We start from the raw sequence: 22,730 nt of genomic DNA, 5'->3' as shown, positions 1-22,730 counted from the left end.
TGGGATTAATATTAAAAATATATTAACCCATCGGCATATATAAAACCTTAGTTCATTCAGGGATTAATATCTTATACTAACCCATCGTCATGTCATATATCTAATTCTCATTAATTGAAATAATCTAATTCTCATTCATTGAAATAAATAAAAATTCAGGATATTGTATTAAGCTATCGTCAGAGATTTTTGTCGAAGGAAACCAATCACGTATCAAAACATGATAAAAAACACATAAATTCCGATAAAGAAAAGGTAGATCAATGAAGAAGCAAAAAGAAAATAGAAAGAAAGAAAGGAGAAGAAAAAAATAAGAATAAGAATAAAAAGAGAGAGAGAGAGAGAAACAATATCGAAATAATAAAATATTTCTTCATAAGAACGTAATTCTATACTGAACAAGACAGTAAAAAATATATCGATATTTTGTAATACCGAAGTCACACAAAGAATGTTATTTATTATTTCACCAAACCATGCAACGGAGCATCCAGCCTCAGGAAAGAGTTTCCCGGATTTGAAAAAAATAAAATAAAACAATAAAAAATAACAACTAAATGAAATAATAATAACGACAGCACATCTCAATAAATAAATCAATAATAGAACATAGTGTACCCATGTTTCATAACTAGAAATACGAATCATGTAAATATAAGCATTAAGCGATTAAACTCATAAGGTGAGTTGCCAGGTAGTCAAAAATATGTCGGTATTTTGTTGTACCGAAGTCAAACAAATTATATTGTGTAATTTTGTCAACCCCTACTGGTGGATACAGATAATACGAAGTAATCATCATGAACAACTCAGAGGCAAGTAGACCAGAATCAGATAAATTCAGATACCTTGAATGGGTTTCGTACCCGGACCATTTTAAATTGCCTCCAGAGGAAGCTTTGCTACAGATTCATGACGTCACAATAGTAAACAAACCCCCAACATGGCAGACAAAAATGAGTGATCGCAATGAAATTCTTGTGATAACGTATGTTGTCGCCAATAGATGGTATCATAGTTGTGACCACATTCCTGCCGACCAAAAGTATGAACTAGAATATATAAATACCTTTATAAATCTCTTAGAGGATAAGTATTGACTACTTATGACTGTATTAAGGCCATTCCGGGGATGGCCATAATACGAAATATCACCTTTGGTATTTTCATTCAAAATCTGCAGTTTGAAAGACCTATTCATGTTTTGACTAGTAAAGATTATGCGTTTAAACTATTGCTCTAGAGTGTGGAAATTTATAAATGTTTATCTTTTGTTATTCATGACTTTTGTTATAGCATAGCATCTATATATATGAAAGTAATTTTGTTGTGTTCTTACAATAATAAAGAATCCTTTCACGAAGCAGAATGTGGATGAAAGATGGTATACACATGAGCATTCCAGTCTGGTCACTTCTGCTTCTGAACCTGTCTTATTTTAACATTTTAGGGCGATGTCCCAAGTTCGTGCATAAGGGTCAAAATCCTGTCCATGAGTGTTACTACAGTCTCCTCTGCCAAGTAGGACGTGTCGTAGCCAATTGTGTAGGGCATATGTCCTCTGAAGGTGTAGATCTGGTGAAGCATCGGGAACCCAGAGTAGTGCGAGCAGTTGAACATGAAGACGTTTGTCTGCTGGAGGTGCTCCCCGACGCCTGGAATGATGGCCGTGAGATCCCCGACGTTAGTGAGGCCGTAGTCACGCAAGGGTTTGGGCCCTGCTGCGTGGTGTTCCACCGGGGAAAGCTGCGGCAGGGTCATCTCCCTCACCACGCTCTGCTGAAGGGCCTCGCCGGACTTCAGGAGAACCGAGAGCCTCTGGTGGGCTTCCTGGTGTAGTCCCAGAAGTTGTCCCGGACGTCGAAGGGCGTCTCCATCCTGTGCACAGTGGGGCGCACGTGCAAGCCGAGGATCGGGAGGGGACGGCGCTTCATGTAGCGTCTGAGATCCGTCGCTAGATTGATGCTCATGTGGTGAGACTCCCCCTCCACTCCCGCCTCCCTCACCATCTCAATAATGGCGGTATTAATCACAGCCTCCAGTCCGCTGTTGAACGTCACACCATTGACTCTGCACTTTGACATGAAGGGAGCCAGGTCTTTCTGCTCGATAATCCGATTAACAAATCTGGTTGCCGGTATTCCTCCAGGTGGCGGGAAGGCCTTCAGGAGGAGGGGCGCAGAGTCACACGCCAGAATCTCTTGCTTTGCTAACTCCAGCTTCTCGGGTTCCTTCTCGAGGTCCTTCGCAATCTGTTCATCGATCTTAACAATATCCTCATTGTTCAGGTAGACCCCAAAGGGCCTCGTCGTTTACGGGTCTTCCGGCTATAACATCGTTCAACAGTCCTACAAGTTTGCCGGTGACAATGGCTAAGCCTCCTCCATCCATGAATGAGTGGTGGGACATTATGCCGAGGTCATACTGGTAGGGGAAAGCTGCCTTTATTTCGGGCATAGGGCAGGGGGCGTCGGCGGGCACGGGCATGAGCCTCACCCTCCAAATGGGCGTGCGATCGCTAAGGAAAGGCTTGTTTATGTGTTCATTTATAACGGCACTGCTCTCGGCTCCTTCCAGATACTGCAATTTAAAGATAATAGATTGATATGCATAGATTTCTCTAGGAATCAAATCTTTTTTATTTTTATTGTTATTTTAGGGGCATCTAAGGGCATTATAATTTAGTAAATCCAAAATAATCGGTCATTGAATCCGATGTAAAATCTATTTATATTACAAACTATAATATTTCATAGACTAGCTTTTTTAGTAAATCAGATTCTTTTCTAAGACCCAAAATTCCATTTTTTTAAAGTTCAGAGATTTAAGATTCCAAATTTGTTTAAAATACAATACTAACCCTTTTTCAAATATGATACTCAGAGCCATTTTCATAAGGTACATCATTTATCAGATTCAACACTAATATACATGTACATTTTTTTTATTCATCATTCTCGTTATTCCTATGTTTTCACAATGAAATCTCTACCAACTGACCTCGAAATCGATATCAGGATTCGGGTCCTCACAAACCCACAGCTTCCCGTCACGTTCCTTGAAGAAGCACCGTAGGTTGGGGACCTTCCTGGAGGCAATTTCATCATTCATATTTAGAGTAAGCAGGCTGCACTTATTCAATACATGTGGTTATTTGGGCTCTAGGTATTGCTATTTTCCGATGGCGTTGTGCGAATTATTTGATGATTGTTAGTACTGCTAATATCAACAATATGCAATATCTATAGACTTCATTCCAATCGTAATTTGTTTATTATTTAATCTTCGACACCCGATGTATTGGTTTTCACTAAAACTAAACCAAACAAACCGATTGTATAGCGTGTTATTTCCTCTAAAGTGCCCGAGCTGCAGTGAATTACCTTCCTCAATCAGTACAAGCCCATCCCGTGTTCTCAGCAGATCTGGGGACAAAGCTAAAATGCTCGACCTTTTCCTTGCGACAAACCCCTCCATGAAAATAAAAGTTGGTGATTTCCCACTTGGTGTATCCGGTCACTATGACATAGTTTCCCATCTAGCAAGTTTCATTAATCTCATAAAGTATAGTACTTTCAACATGCTGTGAGGAAAAAAAGAAAAAAAAAAACATCCTTTTCAGACATGAGAACATAATTACATTTCTACATCCAGGATACCATGTACCCAGGTCACAAGAACAGCTCAAAAATGGTGAAGCTAGAAGTTCCTCTAACACATCACTAATAAAATGCCCAAACTTCGATCTATAGCCAAGGTACTTTTCTTCCCAAAATAGTCAATCATCCTTTCCTAATCAACCAACTCCCTGATAATTAAGACAAAAGACCCATTCATTAACAAAACAACTCACGGCTTGACTAGGCTAATCTCCTTGGATAACAGTGGACATTTCCCCAACCTCTGGTAGAAGGCCCCAAACAAGCTTGACCTTATTTCCTTCCTTGCATCCGTACCTCTGAAAGTGCCTCATGGCTTGCTCAACGTGTCCAGGGTCCAGGGGCTTAACGGTGTTATATCTGTAGTTTACAATAATTTTCTTACATCCGATATCGTGTCCTGCTTTGAACATCTCCATCTCTTTATAGGCCGGCCACAGCCATTTGCACTTCTGCCCGTCTTCAGCTCTAGAGGAAAAAAATGTTTAAGTATATAACTTTTCCTTCTTTCTTTCTTTCATTCTTTCTTTCTTTGTTTCTTTTCTTTTCTTTTTTCCATGACCACCTTTGTTTTCTCTCTCTCTCTCTCTCTCTCTCTCTCTCTCTCTCTCTCTCTCTCTCTCTCTCTCTCTCTCTCTCTCTCTCTCTCTCTTCCCTCATTCTTTCGTGTGTGTGTGTATATATAGGTGTGTGTTTGTGTGTGCATACATATATATATATATATATATATATATATATATATATATTTACATTTATATATGTATATATATATTTACATGTATGTATATATATGTATATATATTTACATGTATGTATATATATGTATATAAATACATATTTATGTATGTACGTACGTACACACACACATACACGTGTGTATATATATACATTCATATACATACACAGAGACACACACATATGTGTGTATATCCTATATGGTTGAGTCTATTGCAGAATTTAAAGACAATGTCTTGTAGTTTGTGTTTTGGTAGCTATGAAGGAAAAGTAATATGAAAATAAATTCATTACCAAACACCCAACGCGATTTACTTTTTATCTATGGTCCCTCAACTACTCTCTCTGTCTCTGTCCCTCTCTCATACACAAATAAAAAATGAATGAAAATACTTACTCATAACTTTGGGAGACTGGGCGTGAGGAGAGCCTGACTTTGTTGGGCGAACAGATCACGTGTCTGAAAAACGTTACATTAATCGTCTTCAGCTCTGATATTACATCAGATCTGCACCAAGAATATTTCAAGATTTCTCAGGCGATGAATAAGAAAAGAGTGAGATAAAAATGGTATATGCAACGGCATTATAAATCTATGAGCATTTTTATACACATTTTCTCGTCATTCGCCTCACCTGCACGGTCTAAGAAGGCGTCCGAATCCTGTGGTTAACATCTCGTGCTATAAGGAGGAAAGGATTATTTTTTAAATCGAATTGGTACTATTTTTCATATGAATATGAATATTAGTTTCTAATTTTCTGGTAAAAATTATAATGTGATAAGAAAGATCAAAGACAGAAATACCATCTGACTCATTTAGAAAGCTGAGAAAGTTCCACTAGACTAAAGGCCAAAGACTATATACGAAAGACAGGAGTGTAAGAAAATATCCTGTGAGCATCGAGAACTACGGTTGCGGCGTCGGCTCAAGAGATGGCGCTCGTGAGTATATCGCATTCGTGACGTCACGTCAGTTTGTTTACATTCAAAGCGCGAACTTTTTAAATGACAGATCTACAATGCCTGGCAAGTCCCATCCGTGTTCCGCTTGCGGAAAATTGAAAGGACATTCTAAAAACATTATTTTTCATGTTTTCCCTAAGGAAAATATCAAGGTTAGTATTGTTCATCATTATATTTTCATGGTAGATTTTTTATATGATGGACGGTGAAATATATTTAAAAAGAAGTGATGAGGATCATATCACTATGGATTTATTGTATTAATAAGACACCTATAAACTGTTGCATAAAAACTTTTACGTACACTTATATTTAAGGGTAACAGATAAAAACTATGATGTCATCTGATTCTTTCACATTTTTTAGATGCCTCAAGTGGGTTGAAATGTAAGAGGCATCCCACATCTAAAAAATATATCGCCAGAGCAACTGAATAGGAGCTATCGTGTGTGTAGCAAGCATTTTTCCTGTGATAATTACAAATCAAGGTCAAGATTCTCTAATTCTGCATATCCAGATCAAAATCTCCCTGGTATGTGGTTGATAAAACTGCTTTGAATTTTTTATATATTACAAAATTCCAATGAAGTAATAGACTATATCATCATCAATAGCACATTATAATATGATAGCTACATCTTTACTTTGTGTTTAGCTCAATTAATGCATAATTTGAAAATTTTATATATATTTATGTATATGGACATTTCAGAGATTGCAACAGCAGATTATGATCCTGATGCCATATCATATTCAGGTAAAACATGACAAAATGCAATTAATATCATAATGGTTAATGGTTAATGGTTAAAAGCAAAGTAAATGTGCTAGACATCTAAGGTCATGTAGCACTATAATTAATGTTAGTGAAGGGTGTTTAGGTTAGTGATTAGTTGTTAAAGCTGGGTTAAAGGATTGGTAAGTGAATGGGTTAGGGTCGGATGAGGTAATGTAAAGGATTAGATCAAGTGAAGGATACATATGCGTTTGAGGAAGGAAAACAGGTTGTCAAAGCAGAAAGTGTGAGATTCTGTAAGGATGTCTGATAAGTTGGGATGTCTATGTAGGGAGGATAGGTGGGAGAAAGTAGAGGTACGGGCTGCTTCAAAACGTGGGCATGACAATAGAATATGTGGGACTGAAAGAGGAACATTACATAAGGGACATAGGGGTGGATCGGATTGTGACATTAGATATGAGTGTGTTAGACGGGTGTGGCCAATGCGTAAGCGGGCGAGGGCCGTCTCCCAACGTCTGTTCCCATGGAATGGAGCTGACCAGGAGGAGATTGACAGTTTTACAGTATGTAATTTATTAGTGTGTAGATTTGACCAAAAAGATTGCCATCGATTATACATGAAGGTCTTAAAGTGTAGGTAGTAATCTGTGGCTGGGATATGTGAGAAACGTGGTTGGTTTGATGTGGACATAGCAGCGTAGCGTGCTAGAGTATCTGCTTGTTCATTGCCGGGGATTCCAACATGGCTGGGTACCCAGCAAAATTTTATTGTTTTATGACGTGTGGACAGGTAGAACAACTAGTTCTGGATCTTATGAACAAGGGGGTTGGTCGTGTGTATTGACTTTATGAGGGTTAATGAGTTACGGGAGTCAGTAAAAATTGTATAAGAGGAAGAGGGTAGTGAGTATGTGTTTAAAGGCAAAAAGGAGAGCATACAGTTCTGTAGTAAGGACACTGGATTCAGGAGGGAGGGGGTATTTGAAAGTACGAGTTGGGAAGATTACTGCAAAACCAGCACCGGAGGTGGTTTTGGAGCCGTCAGTGTAGACGGGAATACTGGAGGAATGAGTGGAGACATGGTCAAGGAAATGGGTGAGAAGGACAGTAGGAGGAATATTTGATTTTGGTGGGTCAGGGTAGACAGAGGAGCAAATATGGGGGCAAGGTATAAGCCATGGAGGGACTGAATGGACAGAGAACGGGAGAGGTCGGAGATGGGGAAAAGGGGAATGGGAGAGGAGATTATCCATGCGAGTGGAGAAAGGAGTAGGTAAACGTGGAGAAGAAGCAAAGGTAGGAAGTAGGGATCGTGGGATAGTTAGTTTAGTGAGGGGAAGTTGGTGGAATTGAGAATAACATCGGAGAGAGAGAAGGGCACGGCGTCGAAAGAGAGATGGTATGCCTGATTCAGTGTACAGGCTCTCAACTGGTGAGGAGCGGAAGGCACCTAGGGCTAAGCGAAGACCACAGTGGTGGATTGTATCAAGGTGAGCAAGGAGATAAGTTGAGGCAGAGGAGTAGATATGGCATCCATAATCTAGAGTGGTGAGGATTAAGGTGACATGAAGATGAAGGAGAGTTTTTCGATCTCGCCAGGATAGTTTGGAGTCAAAAATGACGCCTAGGAATTTACCAGAGGAACGGTGTTGGAGTGGAGTGTCCTATAAGAAGAGTGAAGGTAGAGGACCTACACGTGTGCGAGAGAAAAGAATGGAGAAAGATTTGGAGGTAGAAAAGCGGAAGCCATGGTTTGTGGCCCAGGAGGAAACTGATGATATTGCAGATTGAAGAAATTGGTAGAGATTTGGTATGAATGTGCCAGAGGCATAGATGGTTAAATCATCAATATAGAGTGATGACCGGGCTCCTGGTGGTAGAACTGAGGCAATGTCATTTACAGCAAGAAGGAATAAGGTGGTACTAAGCACACTGCCTTATGGGACACCTTCAATTTGAGGAAAGAAAGATGATGTGGCAGAGGCAATTTTGACCTGGAAAGTGCGTTGGGAGAGAAAAGACTTTATGAAGACACTCATATTTCCACATATGCCTAGAGAGGACAATTGTTGGAGAATATGGTACCTCCATGTCGTATCATATGCTTTTTCTAAGTCAAAAAACATAGTACGGATTCATGGCGTGCAAATGCGGATGTAATATATGTCTCAAAATGAGCAAGGGGGTCAGCTGTGCTTCGGGCACGGTGAAAACCAAACTGGGAAGGAGAGATAAGGTTGTGGGATTCAAGATACCACATTAAGCGGAAGTTAACCATTCCCTCTAGTAGTTTGCATAAGCAGCTAGTTAGTGCGATGGGGCGATAGTCTTGAGGGAGGGTACCCGATTTATTAGGTTTTAGGAAAGGGAGGATAAGAGCTTCTCGCCAATGAGAAGGAAAATTTCCTGATGTCCATGTGTGGTTGTAAGTTGTTAATAGGAAGGATAAGGAGGAAGATGGGAGTTGTCAGAGCATACGGTAGTGAATACCGTCAGGGCCTTCATGAGTGTTGCGGCACGATTTTAGGGCAGCATTGAATTCAGAGGAAGAAAAGGGAGCATTATAGGACTCAGCAGAGGATAGGGTGAAGCTAATGGGGGTACGTTCCCTGATGGTTTTAATAGAAGAGAAGTGTGGAGAAAGGTGAGAGCCACTACTGACCTGGCTGAAATAGTCACCTAGTTCATTTGCGACTTCGGGAGGATCAGAGATGAGGGTATCTCGAATATGGAGGACGGGGGCTGGATGGGGGGGATGTTTGCCTGATAGTTTATGTATCCAGCCCCAAACATTTGAGATATATGTAGAGGATGTAATTAAGGAAACATAATTTCGCCAGTTATTGGTTTTACTATTTCGGATTGTACGACGAAAACAGGCAGATGCTCTTTTGAAGGAGATAAGAGTTGAAAGTGGTCGCTATAGGGAAAGTGGTCTAGAACTGACCAGTGGAAATCTAAATGAAGAGAAGGGGAGCATAGAGAGAGATCAATGCATGAAAAAGACTGTGCGTGTATCAAAGTGTGTGGGGCGATCTGTATTTAGAATAATAAGATCAGCTGTGGATAGGAAGCGCTCTAGAGCTCGGCCACGGGTGTTGGTGATAGAATCACCCCAAAGAGTGTGGCGGCAGTTAAAATCACCTACTATGAGGAAAGGTGATTGAAGTTGGGAAATTAGGTTTTCAAAAGCAACAAAGTTAATGGGGTGGGAAGGGGAGAAGTAGACTGAAATCACTGTGATCCAGCGGCGAAGAAAGATACGAATAAATGTACTAGGGACAGTGGTTTGAAAGGGAGGTATGACATAAGGTGTTTTTTGGTTGATAAGTATAGACGAGACATAAAGGGAGTGTTGGAAAGAAACAAAATGGTAATTGGGGATTGGTATTGGAGATTGTGTAAGATAAGTTTCTTGGAGGCATATAATGGATGGGTTATAAGAGGAGAGGATATGTCGGAGGTCAGGTCTGTGAGAGCGGAAACCGCGAATGTTCCAATGAAGGATTGTTATACTTTCGTTGATTTAGTGGCAAAGATTGCAGTGCTTGTTGGAGAATTTGAAGGGGAAGGTGCTAGAGGGTGGGATAAAGAATAAGGTTGGGGAGGTGGTGTTGTATCAATCTGACCATTCTTTGTCATGGATTGGGCAATCTGTTGGGGAGATAGAGACAGTTCCAGTGCAAGTATTGAGGGTTGGATGAGGTTCTGTAGGGATGGGATTACCACATAGATCAGTTAGTTTTGTTAATGCTATAGCTTCGTTTTCAGTTGTTACTGTGACGAGACGGGAGTGGTCGCGTCGGCTACGGAAAGAGACTTTGCCTACTTGTTTTTGGAGGCATTGTTGGAAGAGGAGGGTGTTTTGAGAGTAGGGAGCTGTGGGAGGGATCACGAAAAATCGGTCCCATTTGGCTGGGCTAAATAGAATATTTAGGATTCTTGTAGAGGTGGGGGTAGTAGAAGTGCGGGGACGTGTGGAGGAGGGAGTAGTGTTGAGGGGGGTAGTGTTACGGGGAGGTGGGCAATAAGGTTGTAAGGTAGTAATAAGGGGAGATGGGATGGTTGATGAAGAAGGTTGTTGGAGTAAAGGTGTTGAAGTTGAGCATGTTGAGAGAGTAGAAATGTCTCCTGGGGGTTGGTTGTTGATTAGGCCGTTCAGGACTGACACAAAGTCAGCCTTTCATCCTTTCAGCACGGCTCTCACACCTTAGGAGGTGGATAGTAGAAGGGATTGGTGAAGAAACTGAAACGAAAAGTATAAGTGTGAAAAAAAAAAAGGCTGAGTCCCAAGGTTGAGGAGTTCCTCATCATTGGGTCTCAGTCTCCGTCTCCTAAGCCCCCCCACGACAACAACGGCCAAAGGATTGGGGGGGATTATTAATATCATATGGGAATATTGGTATAGCTTTACTGAGGGCCGCACTGTTCTATTGCCATACATACTTGGTGAAGATTTGATGTCCTTAGGGGGTGGTAGGAAAGCCATAATTATAAAAGCAATATATTAAATTAATTAAACATACTGATTAAAAGATCTGAAGGGTATGTATTGAAATGCTTTTTTTTTTCCAGCTTTGCTTTATTTTTCACTGCTTATTTTATATGCATGTTGCAAAAGCTTGGTTATTTCTAATACCTATTTTTTGGTATTGTGTGGGTGCATGTGTTATTATTTATGTTTGTTCTGTATGCCTGGCTTTTTATCTTTTTATTTTTTTATTTTTTTTTACGATTTTTATTATGGTTGGATTTATTGGCTATCGACATACATCTGAATGTTATAAACTAACATATCCGACAAGATCATTAAACCAATGGTTCCAATTCTTCTCAACATTCTAAATTATATCATAAAGTTTCGTTTCCTGTAAAAAAAAAAAAATTAATTATGCTTTCATTATTTATTAATAAATTTTCAATATTTAGTTTATATCTTTAATCTTAAATTATTTGTTATGCTTTATTATGTGGGAGATATTTAGGGTACTATTATTATGGTTTGAGTTTGGTTACGGTGACGGGTCTGACGACACTTAGGGGTTGAATATATGGAAAGAGATGTGAAACCACGATTCGACATTGCCTGTATAGTTAGGCGTCGGCTCAACAGATGGCGCTGTCGGTCGAACTCTGCCGCATATTTATTTTTAAGCGTTGATCTGAATGTTTCCTGTCTTTCGTATATAGTCTTTGCTAAAGGGTATAGTTAAATGCTAAACATAAGGAAGAGCTGCATAGTTGACGCTCTAGTTTTACTGCGAGCATTACGACTATGCAGCCTGCATTACACAGTCCCGAGCACATGAACGGGAAACGCCACATAAGCTCATGTCCACACGTGGCGGGTCCCTTCTGGCTGACAGGGAATCGGACGAGGGGGCGGGAATATGGGGAGAGCAGGGAGGTGATGGCAGGGTTTTATCAGTGAGGTGGCGAGCTCGTGATGGAAGGACTGAATGAGAGTAGTAATAGTTACCATATAAGTATTGGCTTCTTCAGGCCTATGTACTGATCTAATGTGGACAAGGAGGGGGGAGGGGGGTAGAGGAGGGAGACCGTAGATAACAAGTTACATATACGACAGGTAGCATCACTTCCATTTAACCTACTGAACCTAAAAATCATCATCATCATTATGGAGCTAACGCCGGCAGGGGCGCATAGCCGCATCCACCCTCCGCTTCCACCTACGAGGATCCCTCATGGCGAGCCGCCAGGCAGGGGCCCGGCCCATCTCTAGTTCCTCACGACAGGTTTGATCGATCTGCCCAAGCCACGACCTTCTCGGTCGTCCCACAGGCCTCCTCCACCCAGGGTTGTCTCGGACAGAGACAACCTGATGGGCAGGATCATCCTGTGGGAGTCGAGCCAAGTGGCCATATAGCCTGAGTTGGCGATCACGGATTGTGCAAGTACCAGGTCCTGTACCGGTCTCACGGTGCAGCCGTTGGTTGGACACATGGTCCCGCCAACTGTACCCCATGATCCGGCGCAAGGATCTGTTACAAAAGGCATCAAGACGAGATTCCAGAGCACAAGATAGTGTCCAAGTTTCACTACCATAGAGTAAAACTGGGAGTATCAGGACCTTGAAAACACGTAACTTGGTCCTTCTGCACAGGTACCGACATCTCCAAATACTCTTGTCGAGAGATTTCATGACCCCTGCTGACAGGCCAATCCGTCTACTGACTTCTTGGTCTGACAGCCCAGAGTCGTGAAATGCACTACCGAGGTATATAAAGCTCTTTGTGACTTCGACGTTTTCACCGCAAGCACGTATCGACTGTACAGGGTCTCCTAGCAGGCCCCCAAAATCCTGGATCTTGGTCTTGGTCCAGGAGACCTCTAGCCCCAGGGGCTTCGCTTCATTGCTGAATGCATCAAGAGCCGCTACAAGGGTTTCCAGAGATTCAGAGAGTACGGCAACATCATCGGCAAAGTCAAGGTCTGTAACCTTGATATTGCCCAGAGTTGCTCCACAGTGACTTTGGACAGTAGCTCTACCCAGTATCCAATCCATGCAAGTGTTGAAAAGTGTTGGTGCAAGAACACAGCCTTGCCTCACCCCTGAACTAACAGGGAAGAAGCTCGACAGGCCCCCACCACCCTTTACAGCACTTTCAGTGCCTGTATACAGGTTTGCTATTAGTCCAATAATCCTTATTGGAATTCCTCTTAATCTCAGGATCTCCCAGAGAGATTCGCGATGCACCGTGTCAAACGCCTTCTTGAGATCGATGTAGGCTGCGAGCAGCCCACGTCCGAACTCACGACGGCGCTCTATAATGATTCGAAGCGCCAGGATGCGGTCTATTGTGGACTTACCAGGAGTGAAACCAGATTGCTCCGGTCTTTGGTGCCTCAACAGGTGGTCCCTGATACGTCTCAGCAAGATGTGTGCGAGTACCTTGCCTGGTACACTGAGTAGTGTAATGCCTCGGTGATTGCTGCAGTCCCACCGATCCCCTTTCCCCTTCCAGAGCGGGATGACCACACCCCTCAGCAGGTCAGGGGGAAAGGTACCAGTCTGCCAGATGGCAGACAGGACTGCATGCAAGCCCCTTGCCATAGGTTCTCCACCAGCCTTTAACAATTCGGCTGGGATGCCACAGACACCTGCTGCTTTACCATTCTTCAGCTTGGAGATCGCCCCCCTGATTTCGGTCAGGGAGGGTGGATCCTCGCTGATGGGTGGGTCTGGCAGAGGAGTCTCAACATTACCCGCATCCATGTTAACTGTTGGTGGATCAACCTTATACAACTGCTCAAAATACTCAGCCCAACGCACACGCACGCACCCCATCAGGATCTGAGATTATCTGGCCACTTGCTGAGCGGACTGCAGTCGTCTCAGAGCTTGGTAGGCAGGACGAAGGTCATTTACAAGGAAATGGCTTTCGACCTCCTCTGCAAGACTACTGATAAACTGTTCCTTATCCCTTCTCAACAGTGACCTAGTCCTGCGCACCAGAGAGCGGTGCAAGGTGCGATCCCCTGACAGTCGAGCCGCACGACAAGCATCTGTGGCTTCCAGCGTCTCCTGCGAGATGGAATTCTGTCTAGTTCTTTGGGCGTTCACCAATGGATTCCTGAGCTGCATCAAGCGTTTCACGCTTGAAGGTATCCTACATAAGAACAGGGTCTGTCTGGCCCTCGAGTGCTGTGAGACGACCAGAGATAGCCTCGGCAAACCCCTGGGTACACTCGTCCTCCCTCAATCTGTCCAAATTAAACATTCATTCATCGTGTTCATTTGGGCGACGGGGGGTTCTAAAGTGGACCTGAGTAGCCACTACTATTCTATGATCAGTTCCACAGAACTCAGCGCTTCGATATACCCTGCATTTCTGGAGGATCCTCCATCGAGTGCTAACGAGGATGTGGTCGATCTCCTTGGCCACCTAAAAATGAAAAGCTTTTTCCCATCGAGCATGCAGCGCCGTTGAGGAAAAGCGATAGGCAACAGGGCTGGACAAGGGCGTGCAGTCCTATAAATCGTTGCTATGGGCTGTGGGCGGAGAGACATTACGATACGAGGCTTAAGATGCCTCCAGTTAAATCATTATACTGTTACGCAATCCACCTCGAAGACACGTGATAAATGGCATGACAAAGCATAGGCTTATCAGAATTCTACAGGTGTAACTGGGCGAGTGAATATGGTTTTGTGTAACTGATTGTGATTGTATCTGAGTGCGTTGATTTGCTTATAAATTATTGGTTCTGTTTCTTTTTTTGTTGTGGTTATTGTTGTTAGTGCGTGCGTGTGCGCCTCCAAAAGGGAAAAAGCTAATAATGGAACGGTAATATTTTATTTATCCAGAACTGTAATTACAATCTCTACACCATAATGCGAAGGTAAACATTGATAACCGACTTTAATCATCGCCGAAGTCTGAGCCGTAGCGCCGCATTCGCACCATTTGCCGTGAATGGTAGTAACAGAGCTCATAATGCCAACCAACACGAGGACGCACTTAATACCTATTAATTCATTATAATAATTATCACTAATTTCTCGATCCTTATTTTCACGCTATTTTATCACTCTCCCTTTTACTTGTTGAAGATTTTGTTGATATGGCTAGTTTAAACGGTGTCGAACCGCTCTGCAGATGAATCACAGAATCCTTACCCCCTCCCACTCTTACCCCCCCCCCCCCGCTGCCGCACACATCGTAAGAATAGTCTACCTACTATGAAAGTACCGACCTACCACGCGAGTACCAAGTCTGAGACAGCAATTCCCGATTTTAGTTTTTTTTTTTTTTTTTTTTTATTTTTTTTTTTTTTTTTTTTTTTTTATTCTAAGAAACTGTACTTTGCATCTAGACACCAGATTTACCCGAAACAAACTTAAACTGTATCAAGAAACTGTACATTCCATCTAGATACCGAATTTACAGTAAACAAAGTCATAAAATCACAAGACACCATAACCCGAAAGACTTCACCTTACCTAGACCGAGTTGTGTATAAGCGTAATTCCCGTTTTGGCGTTTTCGCAAGCTGAGATCCGCCAATCCGGACAGCGTTCTTGTAGACGGTCTTTTTACCCGAACTCAAAACAACCCCTTAGTTACAAGGTCGAGGACGTTGTAACCGCCTTACTACATTGTACCTTACGAACTCCTTACTATATTGTAAGTGACCCATACTCAAAAAAAAATTACAATGTTGTAAGCACATTGTAAGGCTAATGTCAACATAGTAAGTTAATTCCCTAGGCTGCCAAGAGAGGGCATATCGGTAGGTGATTGACCAATCAGCAGTCAGCCTCGTAAACGTAACAGCCAATGACAAGCCACAAATCTCAGCTGTTTTATCACCGCGCCTACACCAAAGGCAAACAACGCCATGGAAGGTCCAACTCAAAAGAAAAGAAGACCAAATTTCTCAGACGAAGAGATGTTGGCTTTAATAGAAGCTGTGGCAACGAAGAAGAATGTGGTTCTGGGTAAATCAGATAACAGAATAACCGCACAAGTGAAAAATAACGCCTAGAAGAGTGTGACTTAGGAAGTGAGTCTTGTCGCTCGCGTACCGAGGAATGTGAATGTAGGGCGTAGGAAGTTCACAGACCTAAGAGCAGCTTGAAAAAAAGGCAGCACAAGAGGAAAAACACATGGGAGGAACAGGTAAGATTTCAAAAGTAAATTTTGTTCTGTACATTCTTAAGGTACCGTCAACATGAGTTGTTGAAATTAGTCACAAGTGCTTGAAACTTATCCTTTATAGTTAGAGTAAAGGAAAAACAGTACATGTCATATAATAACTTTATATTCTTGTCACAGAATAGTTGAAGTAGGAGTGAGTACCAATTTTTTTTTTTTTTATTATCTATGTCATGTCATGGATATTTTTTTAATATCCATGACATAGTAACTCAAAGTAATGTAAGGGTAATATCAAGTGCAATATGATAGTACACTCACTGATGCATAACACAATATGGAGATAAAGCATATTGTCATAAAGAAAATAGAATGTAGAAATATCTTAGTAATTGCCTATGTATCAGTTCCCTTATATGAAAAAATCTAGAAATTTGATTAAACAAAGGCCAACAATACAGCATAAAGAATGGTAATATTAAATGTATAATCTTATTTGTTTGGTATTATTTAGTCTCTGAGTGTTTATTGATTTTAAAAATAACTTATTTCCTGAAACATCTACAATTATAAGAACAATTTTCACCATATGATCATCCTTCACAGATGTAGTCTAATGGATGGATTTTTTGAAGTAAATAAAATAAATATGACTCATCAAGTAAATAATAGCAGTATTACATGTAGGATCTTATTCATTTTGCATTATTATTATTAGTTTTTAATACATAGGAATAGTCATTTCTTAAATCAACTTCATAAATGTATTCTAATAGATATTTATTTTTTGACGTAATTAAAAATAGCAAACTTGACTCATCAAGTTGCGAATCATACATAAATAAATATCAGCTTAATAATTCAGATCACATCATAACACAATTATAATATTGGATTTAACATTGGTTACTCAGGCAATTTTACTATTTGATATCATGAAGGCTCAGTTGTTTTATATGATTTTTAAGTTAAAAAAAAAATTTAGAATCCAGTCTGCATTAAATTTATTGCCCATAATGAAGACAAGATGGTCAAGGGATGTGAGAATGTTAACAAAATCAGAAAAAAAATATCAGTGTCAGTTCATTATCAAGTAAAAGACTTGTGATAAGTTCAGATTTCCTATATGTTATTTAATTTATTAACCTTTTGTTCTTGGTTTCCAGGTGGTGGCCCAGCAGTTCTCACAAACTACACTCCTCTTGAAGAAACTATTCTGACACTGACTGAGCCTGTTGATATTACTGGTTTACTAGGGGTTTATGAAAATGAGACAGAAGTTGATGGTGAGTTAACATGTTTTAAATCAAGAGGGGGGACACAAAATCTATTCCCTTTTTGTGATGTGCTTATAGTTTGAAACTTTGTAATACTTGACTATTTTTTTTATATTAAGCAACACATTCTAAATACAAGAAAAGTAAAATGATTTGTATGCTGATATATGTTGGTTTAGGAGTATAATACATGTGTTGTCTTATCAGACTCAAGAAATGTATATTATAAAAATTAAAATATAGATTTGCATTTTTTAGATGTTGCAGAACCAACTCCTGGGCCATCTGGGATAGCATCTCTGGTCATAACAGACTCGAAAGTTGTTGTAACATTGGATGAGGGCACTCCAGAGGAGCAAGAAATGACAATATCCATTGTGTCAATGGACCACACTTACTCTTCAGAATTACCTCCTTTTTTAATAGAAGACAGTGACGCTCAGGATGGAGGTAGCAGGCATGGACATAGCAGAAGATCAGAAGAAAGGAGAATTTTGCCTGACATGCTTCAGATACAAGCAAATATAGAAATTCACTTGAAACAGCTCGTAAGCTCAGTAAAAGACATTGCATCAGCATTACAAACAATTGCTGGTGTTATAAAAGATAAGGCATAATTTCTTATTTTTATCAAATGATGAAATATTTTAGTTTTTCTCCCATTCAATTCTAGTCTTAATCTACCCATTTATAGTACACAGTTGATATTAATTTGTGATAGGCATTTGTACATTTAACAAAGTCATAATGTTAAGTTATTGCTTGAGAGACTAAGTCTAAAATAAGTCTTTATTTTGGAGTTCCTTTATTTCTTTAGTACAGACTAAGGCAAAAATCCATTATATATTATTTATTTTTTGTTCGAACATAATGTTTGCACTGAGGTTGTGAAAATTGTTGTTTGGTTTTATGATATAGGTTAAGACCATTTTATCCAGTTTGGAAGAATCATATTTTAATAGGGAGGGAATTCAGGATTTTATTATTTTTTTAGGAAAAAAAATATTTTCATTTTTTTCAAAATTCTGACAGGTGCACTGTTTGGTTTCTGCATAGGTTATATATTTTCCTTTTAGGTTAAGGAAGTAACAAATTTTTGTTGTTTACACATGGCAATAATAAAGTTAAACTATAATAGTTCCGGTGCTGTCAATTAAGATTGATTTTATTTGTTGATACTAAGACAGAGCTGTATTTAAGTTTGATTTATTTTTCTGGTTTTGATGTTGTAGGCTGAGGAAGAAAGCAAATATATACTTATTGCTATTCTAATATTTATGGTTAACATAGTAATTAAGCTTTGAGGGACAGCTTTACTCATATTTTAAAAATGTTATATTTCTTTATTTGTATATTTATATGTCTGAAATTACTTGCTTCCAAATATTTTTGTTTATTTCACTTCTAAGGCAACCCAACTTTGGTTGTGGTCTGTCTTGTGGTCATAAAGCACCATGACAAAAATATTTAACTTACATTTTGTACTTTTGAGCAGTATTGCTTTGTATGTATGTGTAGATACTTTCATATTATTTTTGTGATGTATCATTATGGTATTTTTCTTACCAGTCTTATAGTTTTATAATCACAGTCTGAAATAAAGTTTTACTTTTTAATGCTTTATTATAATTACCCTAGATCTTGAATAACAGTTATTTCTTCTTGCATATTCAAACTACTACTTATTCAATTGTAATGTGCATTGATAAGAGTTCCATCAATAAAAATAATTCAAGTATACAATTATTCATACCAAAAAAAAAAAAAAAATGGAGAAGTAAAATCACTACTTCCAGGATGTGGTAGTATGTATGTAACCTAGTTCTTCCTGAGTATAGGTCCAACACCTCACAGAGCCTCAAATTGGCATGTCTTGGAAATCCGTAGTACCGCAGTAACTGGTTATCATTAACATGCAAAGGGGTTCCTATAATGTCTTTCACGCTGTAAAGCTCGATCATGAAAATAAGCTGCCACCCACTTGGGTGTGTCGTCTGTCAACACTGTTAGCACTTGCAATATGTTTAAATCACAACAATTAAGTAAAGAAGGCAAAGAAAACACTGAATATCTTGATTTTCCGGTGTATTAAATATATAAAACGGCAGTGTGTAGTCAAATAAAGGCTATATAAGTTATGACGACTATGCAATCGAGATATAAACAATCACTATATCCGGTTTGAAACGCTTACAAGAGCTCCCGAGCAGTTGTAACTTACAAGGTACTTTACAATGTGTGACGTCATAACATGGCGGCTATTTTTGTTTCGAGTATGGCCCTCGGAGGAGTTACAACATTGTAACTGCTCCGATGTGAGATACAACATTGTAAACTGTTTTGAGTATCCCGCCCATCTACAATGCCTGGCAAGTCCCATCCGTGTTCCGCTTGCGGAAAATTGAAAGAACATTTTAGACATTATTTTTCATGTTTTCCCTAAGGAAAATATCAAGGTTAGTATTGTTCATCATTATATTTTCATGGTATATTTTTTATATGATGAGGATCATATCACTATGGATTTATTGTATTAATAAGACACCTATAAACTGTTGCATAAAAACTTTTACGTACCGTTAATATTGGACACTTACATTTAAAGGTAACATAAAAACTATGATGTCATCTGATTCTTTCACATTTTTTAGATGCCTCAAGTGGGTTGAAATGTAAGGCATCCCACATCTAAAAAATATATCGCCAGAGCAACTGAATAGGAGCTATCGTGTGTGTAGCAAGCATTTTTCCTGTGATAATTACAAATCAAGGTCAAGATTCTCTAATTCTGCATATCCATTTCAAAATCTCCCTGGTATGTGGTTGATAAAACTGCTTTGAATTTTTTATATATTACAAAATTCCAATTAAGTAATAGACTATATCATCATCAATAGCACATTCTAATATGATAGCTACATCTTTACTTTGTGTTTAGCTCAATTAATGCATAATTTGCAAATCTTATATATATTTATGTATATGGACATTTCAGAGATTGCAACAATAGATTATGATCCATGCCATATCATGTTCAGGTAAAACATGACAAAATGCAATTAATATCATATGGGAATATTGGTATAGCTTTACTAGAGGGCCGCACTGTTCTATTGCCATACATACTTGGTGAAGATTTGATATCCTTAGGGGGAGTAGGGGGTGGTAGGAAAGCCATAATTATAGAAGCAATGTATTAAATTAATTAAACATACTGATTAAAAGATCTGAAGGGTATGTATTGATATGCTAATTTTTTTTTTCCAGCTTTGCTTTATTTTTCACTGCTTATTTTATATGCATGTTGCAAAAGCTGGTTATTTCTAATACCTATTTTTTGGTATTGTGTGGGTGCATGTGTTATTATTTATGTTTGTTCTGTATGCATGGCTTTGTTTGTTTTTTCTTTCAAAATTTTGAAATGTAACCAAGTTTTCATCTTATTTTTTTACGATTATTATTATTATGGTTGGATTTATTGGCTATCGACCTACAACATCTGAATGTTATAAAATAACATATCCGACAAGATCATTAAACCAATGGTCCCAATTCTTCTCAACATTCTAAATTATATCATAAAGTTCCGTTTCCTGTAAAGAATTTATAAGTTTTTTTTTTTTTTTAATTTTGCTTTCATTATTTATTAATATATTTTCAATATTTAGTTTATATCTTTAATCTTAAATTATTTGTTATGCTTATATTATGTGGGAGATATTTAGGGTACTATTATTATGGTTTGAGTTTGGTTACAGTGACGGGTCTGACGACACTAAGGGGTTGAATATATGGAAAGAGATGTGAAACCACGATTCGACATTGCCTGTATAGTTAGGCGTCGGCTCAACAGATGGCGCTGTCGGTCGAACTCGGCCGCATATTTATTTTTAAGCGTTGATCTGAATATTTCCTGTCTTTCGTATATAGTCTTTGCTAAAGGGTATAGTTAAATGCTAAACATAAGGAAGAGCTGCATAGTTGATGCTCTAGTTTTACTGCGAGCATTACGACTATGCAGCCTGCATTGCACAGTCCCGAGCACATGAACGGGAAACGCCACATAAGCTCATGTCCACACGTGGCGGGTCCCTTCTGGCTGACAGGGAATCGGACGAGGGGGCGGGAATATGGGGAGAGCAGGGAGGTGATGGCAGGGTTTTATCAGTGAGGTGGCGAGCTCGTGATGGAAGGACCGAATGAGAGTAGTAATAGTTACCATATAAGTATTGGCTTCTTCAGGCCTATGTACTGATCTAATGTGGACAAGGAGGGGGGAAGGGGGGTAGAGGAGGGAGACCATAGATAACAGGTTACATATACGACAGGTAGCATCACTTCCATTTAACCTACTGAACCTAAAAATGACAAGCTTTTTCCCATCGAGCATGCAGAGCCGTTGAGGAAAAGCGATAGGCAAGCAGGGCTGGACAAGGGGGTGCAGTACTATAAATCGTTGCTATGGGCTGTGGGCGGAGTGACATTACGATACGAGGCTTAAGATGCCTCCAGTAATTTAAATCATTAAACTGTTACGCAATCCACCTCGAAGACACTGATAAAAGGCATGACAAAGCATAGGCTTATCAGATTTCTACAGGTGTAACTGGGCGAGTGAATATGGTTTTGTGTAACTGATTGTGATTGTATCTGAGTGCGTAGATTTGCGTATAAATTATTGGTTCTGTGTCTTTTTTGTTGTTGTTAGTGCGTGCGTGTGAGCCTCCAAAAGTGAAAAAGCTAATAATGGTACGGTAATATTTTATTTATCCAGAACTGTAATTACAATCTCTACACCAAGATGCGAAGGTAAACATTGATAACCGACTTTAATCATCGCCGAAGTCTGAGCCGTAGCGCCGCATTCGCACCATTTGCCGTGAATGGTAGTAACAGAGCTCATAATGCCAACCAACACGAGGACGCACTTAATACCTATTAATTCATTATAATAATTATCACTAATTTCTCGATCCTTATTTTCACGCTATTTTATCACTCTCCCTTTTACTTGTTGAAGATTTTGTTGATATGGCTAGTTTAAACGGTGTCGAACCGCTCTGCAGATGAATCACAGAATCCTTACCCCCTCCCACTCTTACCCCTCCCCCCCCGCTGCCGCACACATCGTAAGAATAGTCTACCTATGAAAGTACCGACCTACCACGCGAGTACCAAGTCTGAGACAGCAATTCCCGATTTTAGTTTTTTTTTTTTTTATATATATATATTCTAAGAAACTGTACTTTGCATCTAGACACCAGTATTTACCCGAAACAAACTCAAATTGTATCAAGAAACTGTAAATTCCATCTAGATACTGAAATTACAGTAAACAAAGTCATAAAATCACAAAACACTAACATTAACCGAAAGACTTCACCTTACCTAGGCCGAGTTGTGTATAAGCGTAATTCCCGTTTTGGCGTTCTCGCAAGCTGAGATCCGCGAATCCGGACAGTGTTCTTGTAGACGGTCTTCTTACCCGAACGCTGCTGTGACGGAGTGTGCTAGGGGGGCGGTGCGTTGTATATATGCGTGCGTGTGTGTGTGCAGTTATTCCGGGCATATCTACCAAATCTTTGAGAATATAACAATGATATAATTAAAGAAATTGCATCACAATAACAGATATTTTGATATCTAATGTAACTTGTTTGTTGCATATGCATGGGAACAAAATCAATCTTGTTTGGAATAATAAATCCGGAGGCAAAAACAAATGAAAAAGAAT

General features: G+C 39.6%; 2 protein-coding genes across 4 annotated transcripts; one reads left to right on the top strand and one right to left on the bottom strand.

Annotated features, from left to right (window-relative positions):
* Positions 1–2,272: 2,272 nt before the first annotated feature.
* On the bottom strand, positions 2,273–22,481 carry LOC125037584. 2 transcript variants are annotated; one of them, XM_047630773.1, is made up of 6 exons: positions 22,385–22,481; positions 5,030–5,076; positions 4,792–4,854; positions 3,957–4,127; positions 3,001–3,088; positions 2,273–2,580 (listed from the first exon to the last, which is right to left on the bottom strand). In XM_047630773.1, exons 2-6 carry the CDS (start codon positions 5,068–5,070, stop codon positions 2,278–2,280), a joined length of 666 nt encoding a protein of 221 aa, XP_047486729.1. In that variant the 5' UTR covers positions 5,071–5,076; positions 22,385–22,481; the 3' UTR covers positions 2,273–2,277. The 2 variants fall into 2 exon arrangements, with proteins under 2 accessions (XP_047486729.1, XP_047486730.1); XM_047630774.1 differs by lacking the exon at positions 22,385–22,481 and adding an exon at positions 15,065–15,420.
* LOC125037585 lies at positions 15,431–18,612 on the top strand. Of its 2 annotated transcripts, none has more exons than XM_047630776.1 (3): positions 15,431–15,743; positions 16,886–17,005; positions 17,264–18,612. In XM_047630776.1, exons 1-3 carry the CDS (start codon positions 15,731–15,733, stop codon positions 17,611–17,613), a joined length of 483 nt encoding a protein of 160 aa, XP_047486732.1. In that variant the 5' UTR covers positions 15,431–15,730; the 3' UTR covers positions 17,614–18,612. The 2 variants fall into 2 exon arrangements, with proteins under 2 accessions (XP_047486732.1, XP_047486731.1); XM_047630775.1 differs by having other exon boundaries at positions 15,437–15,743; positions 17,255–18,612.
* Positions 22,482–22,730: the final 249 nt, after the last annotated feature.

Source organism: Penaeus chinensis, chromosome 23 (assembly GCF_019202785.1).
Source record: "Penaeus chinensis breed Huanghai No. 1 chromosome 23, ASM1920278v2, whole genome shotgun sequence".
Taxonomy (NCBI): domain Eukaryota; kingdom Metazoa; phylum Arthropoda; class Malacostraca; order Decapoda; family Penaeidae; genus Penaeus; species Penaeus chinensis.
The sequence above is the reverse complement of the archived record's forward strand: the minus strand, read 5'-3'. Positions and strand labels throughout refer to the sequence as shown.

Excerpts from the sequence above, each read along its gene's own strand:
- LOC125037584 (XM_047630773.1), bottom strand. The coding sequence starts at position 5,070 with ATGTTAACCACAGGATTCGGACGCCTTCTTAGACCGTGCAG. Across the intron at positions 4,855-5,029 it reads CGCCTTCTTAGACCGTGCAG|ACACGTGATCTGTTCGCCCA; the intron begins GTGAGGCGAATG and ends AACGTTTTTCAG. Across the intron at positions 2,581-3,000 it reads ATCCTGATATCGATTTCGAG|TATCTGGAAGGAGCCGAGAG; the intron begins GTCAGTTGGTAG and ends TTTAAATTGCAG.
- LOC125037585 (XM_047630775.1), top strand. Across the intron at positions 17,006-17,254 it reads AAATGAGACAGAAGTTGATG|ATGTTGCAGAACCAACTCCT; the intron begins GTGAGTTAACAT and ends TGCATTTTTTAG.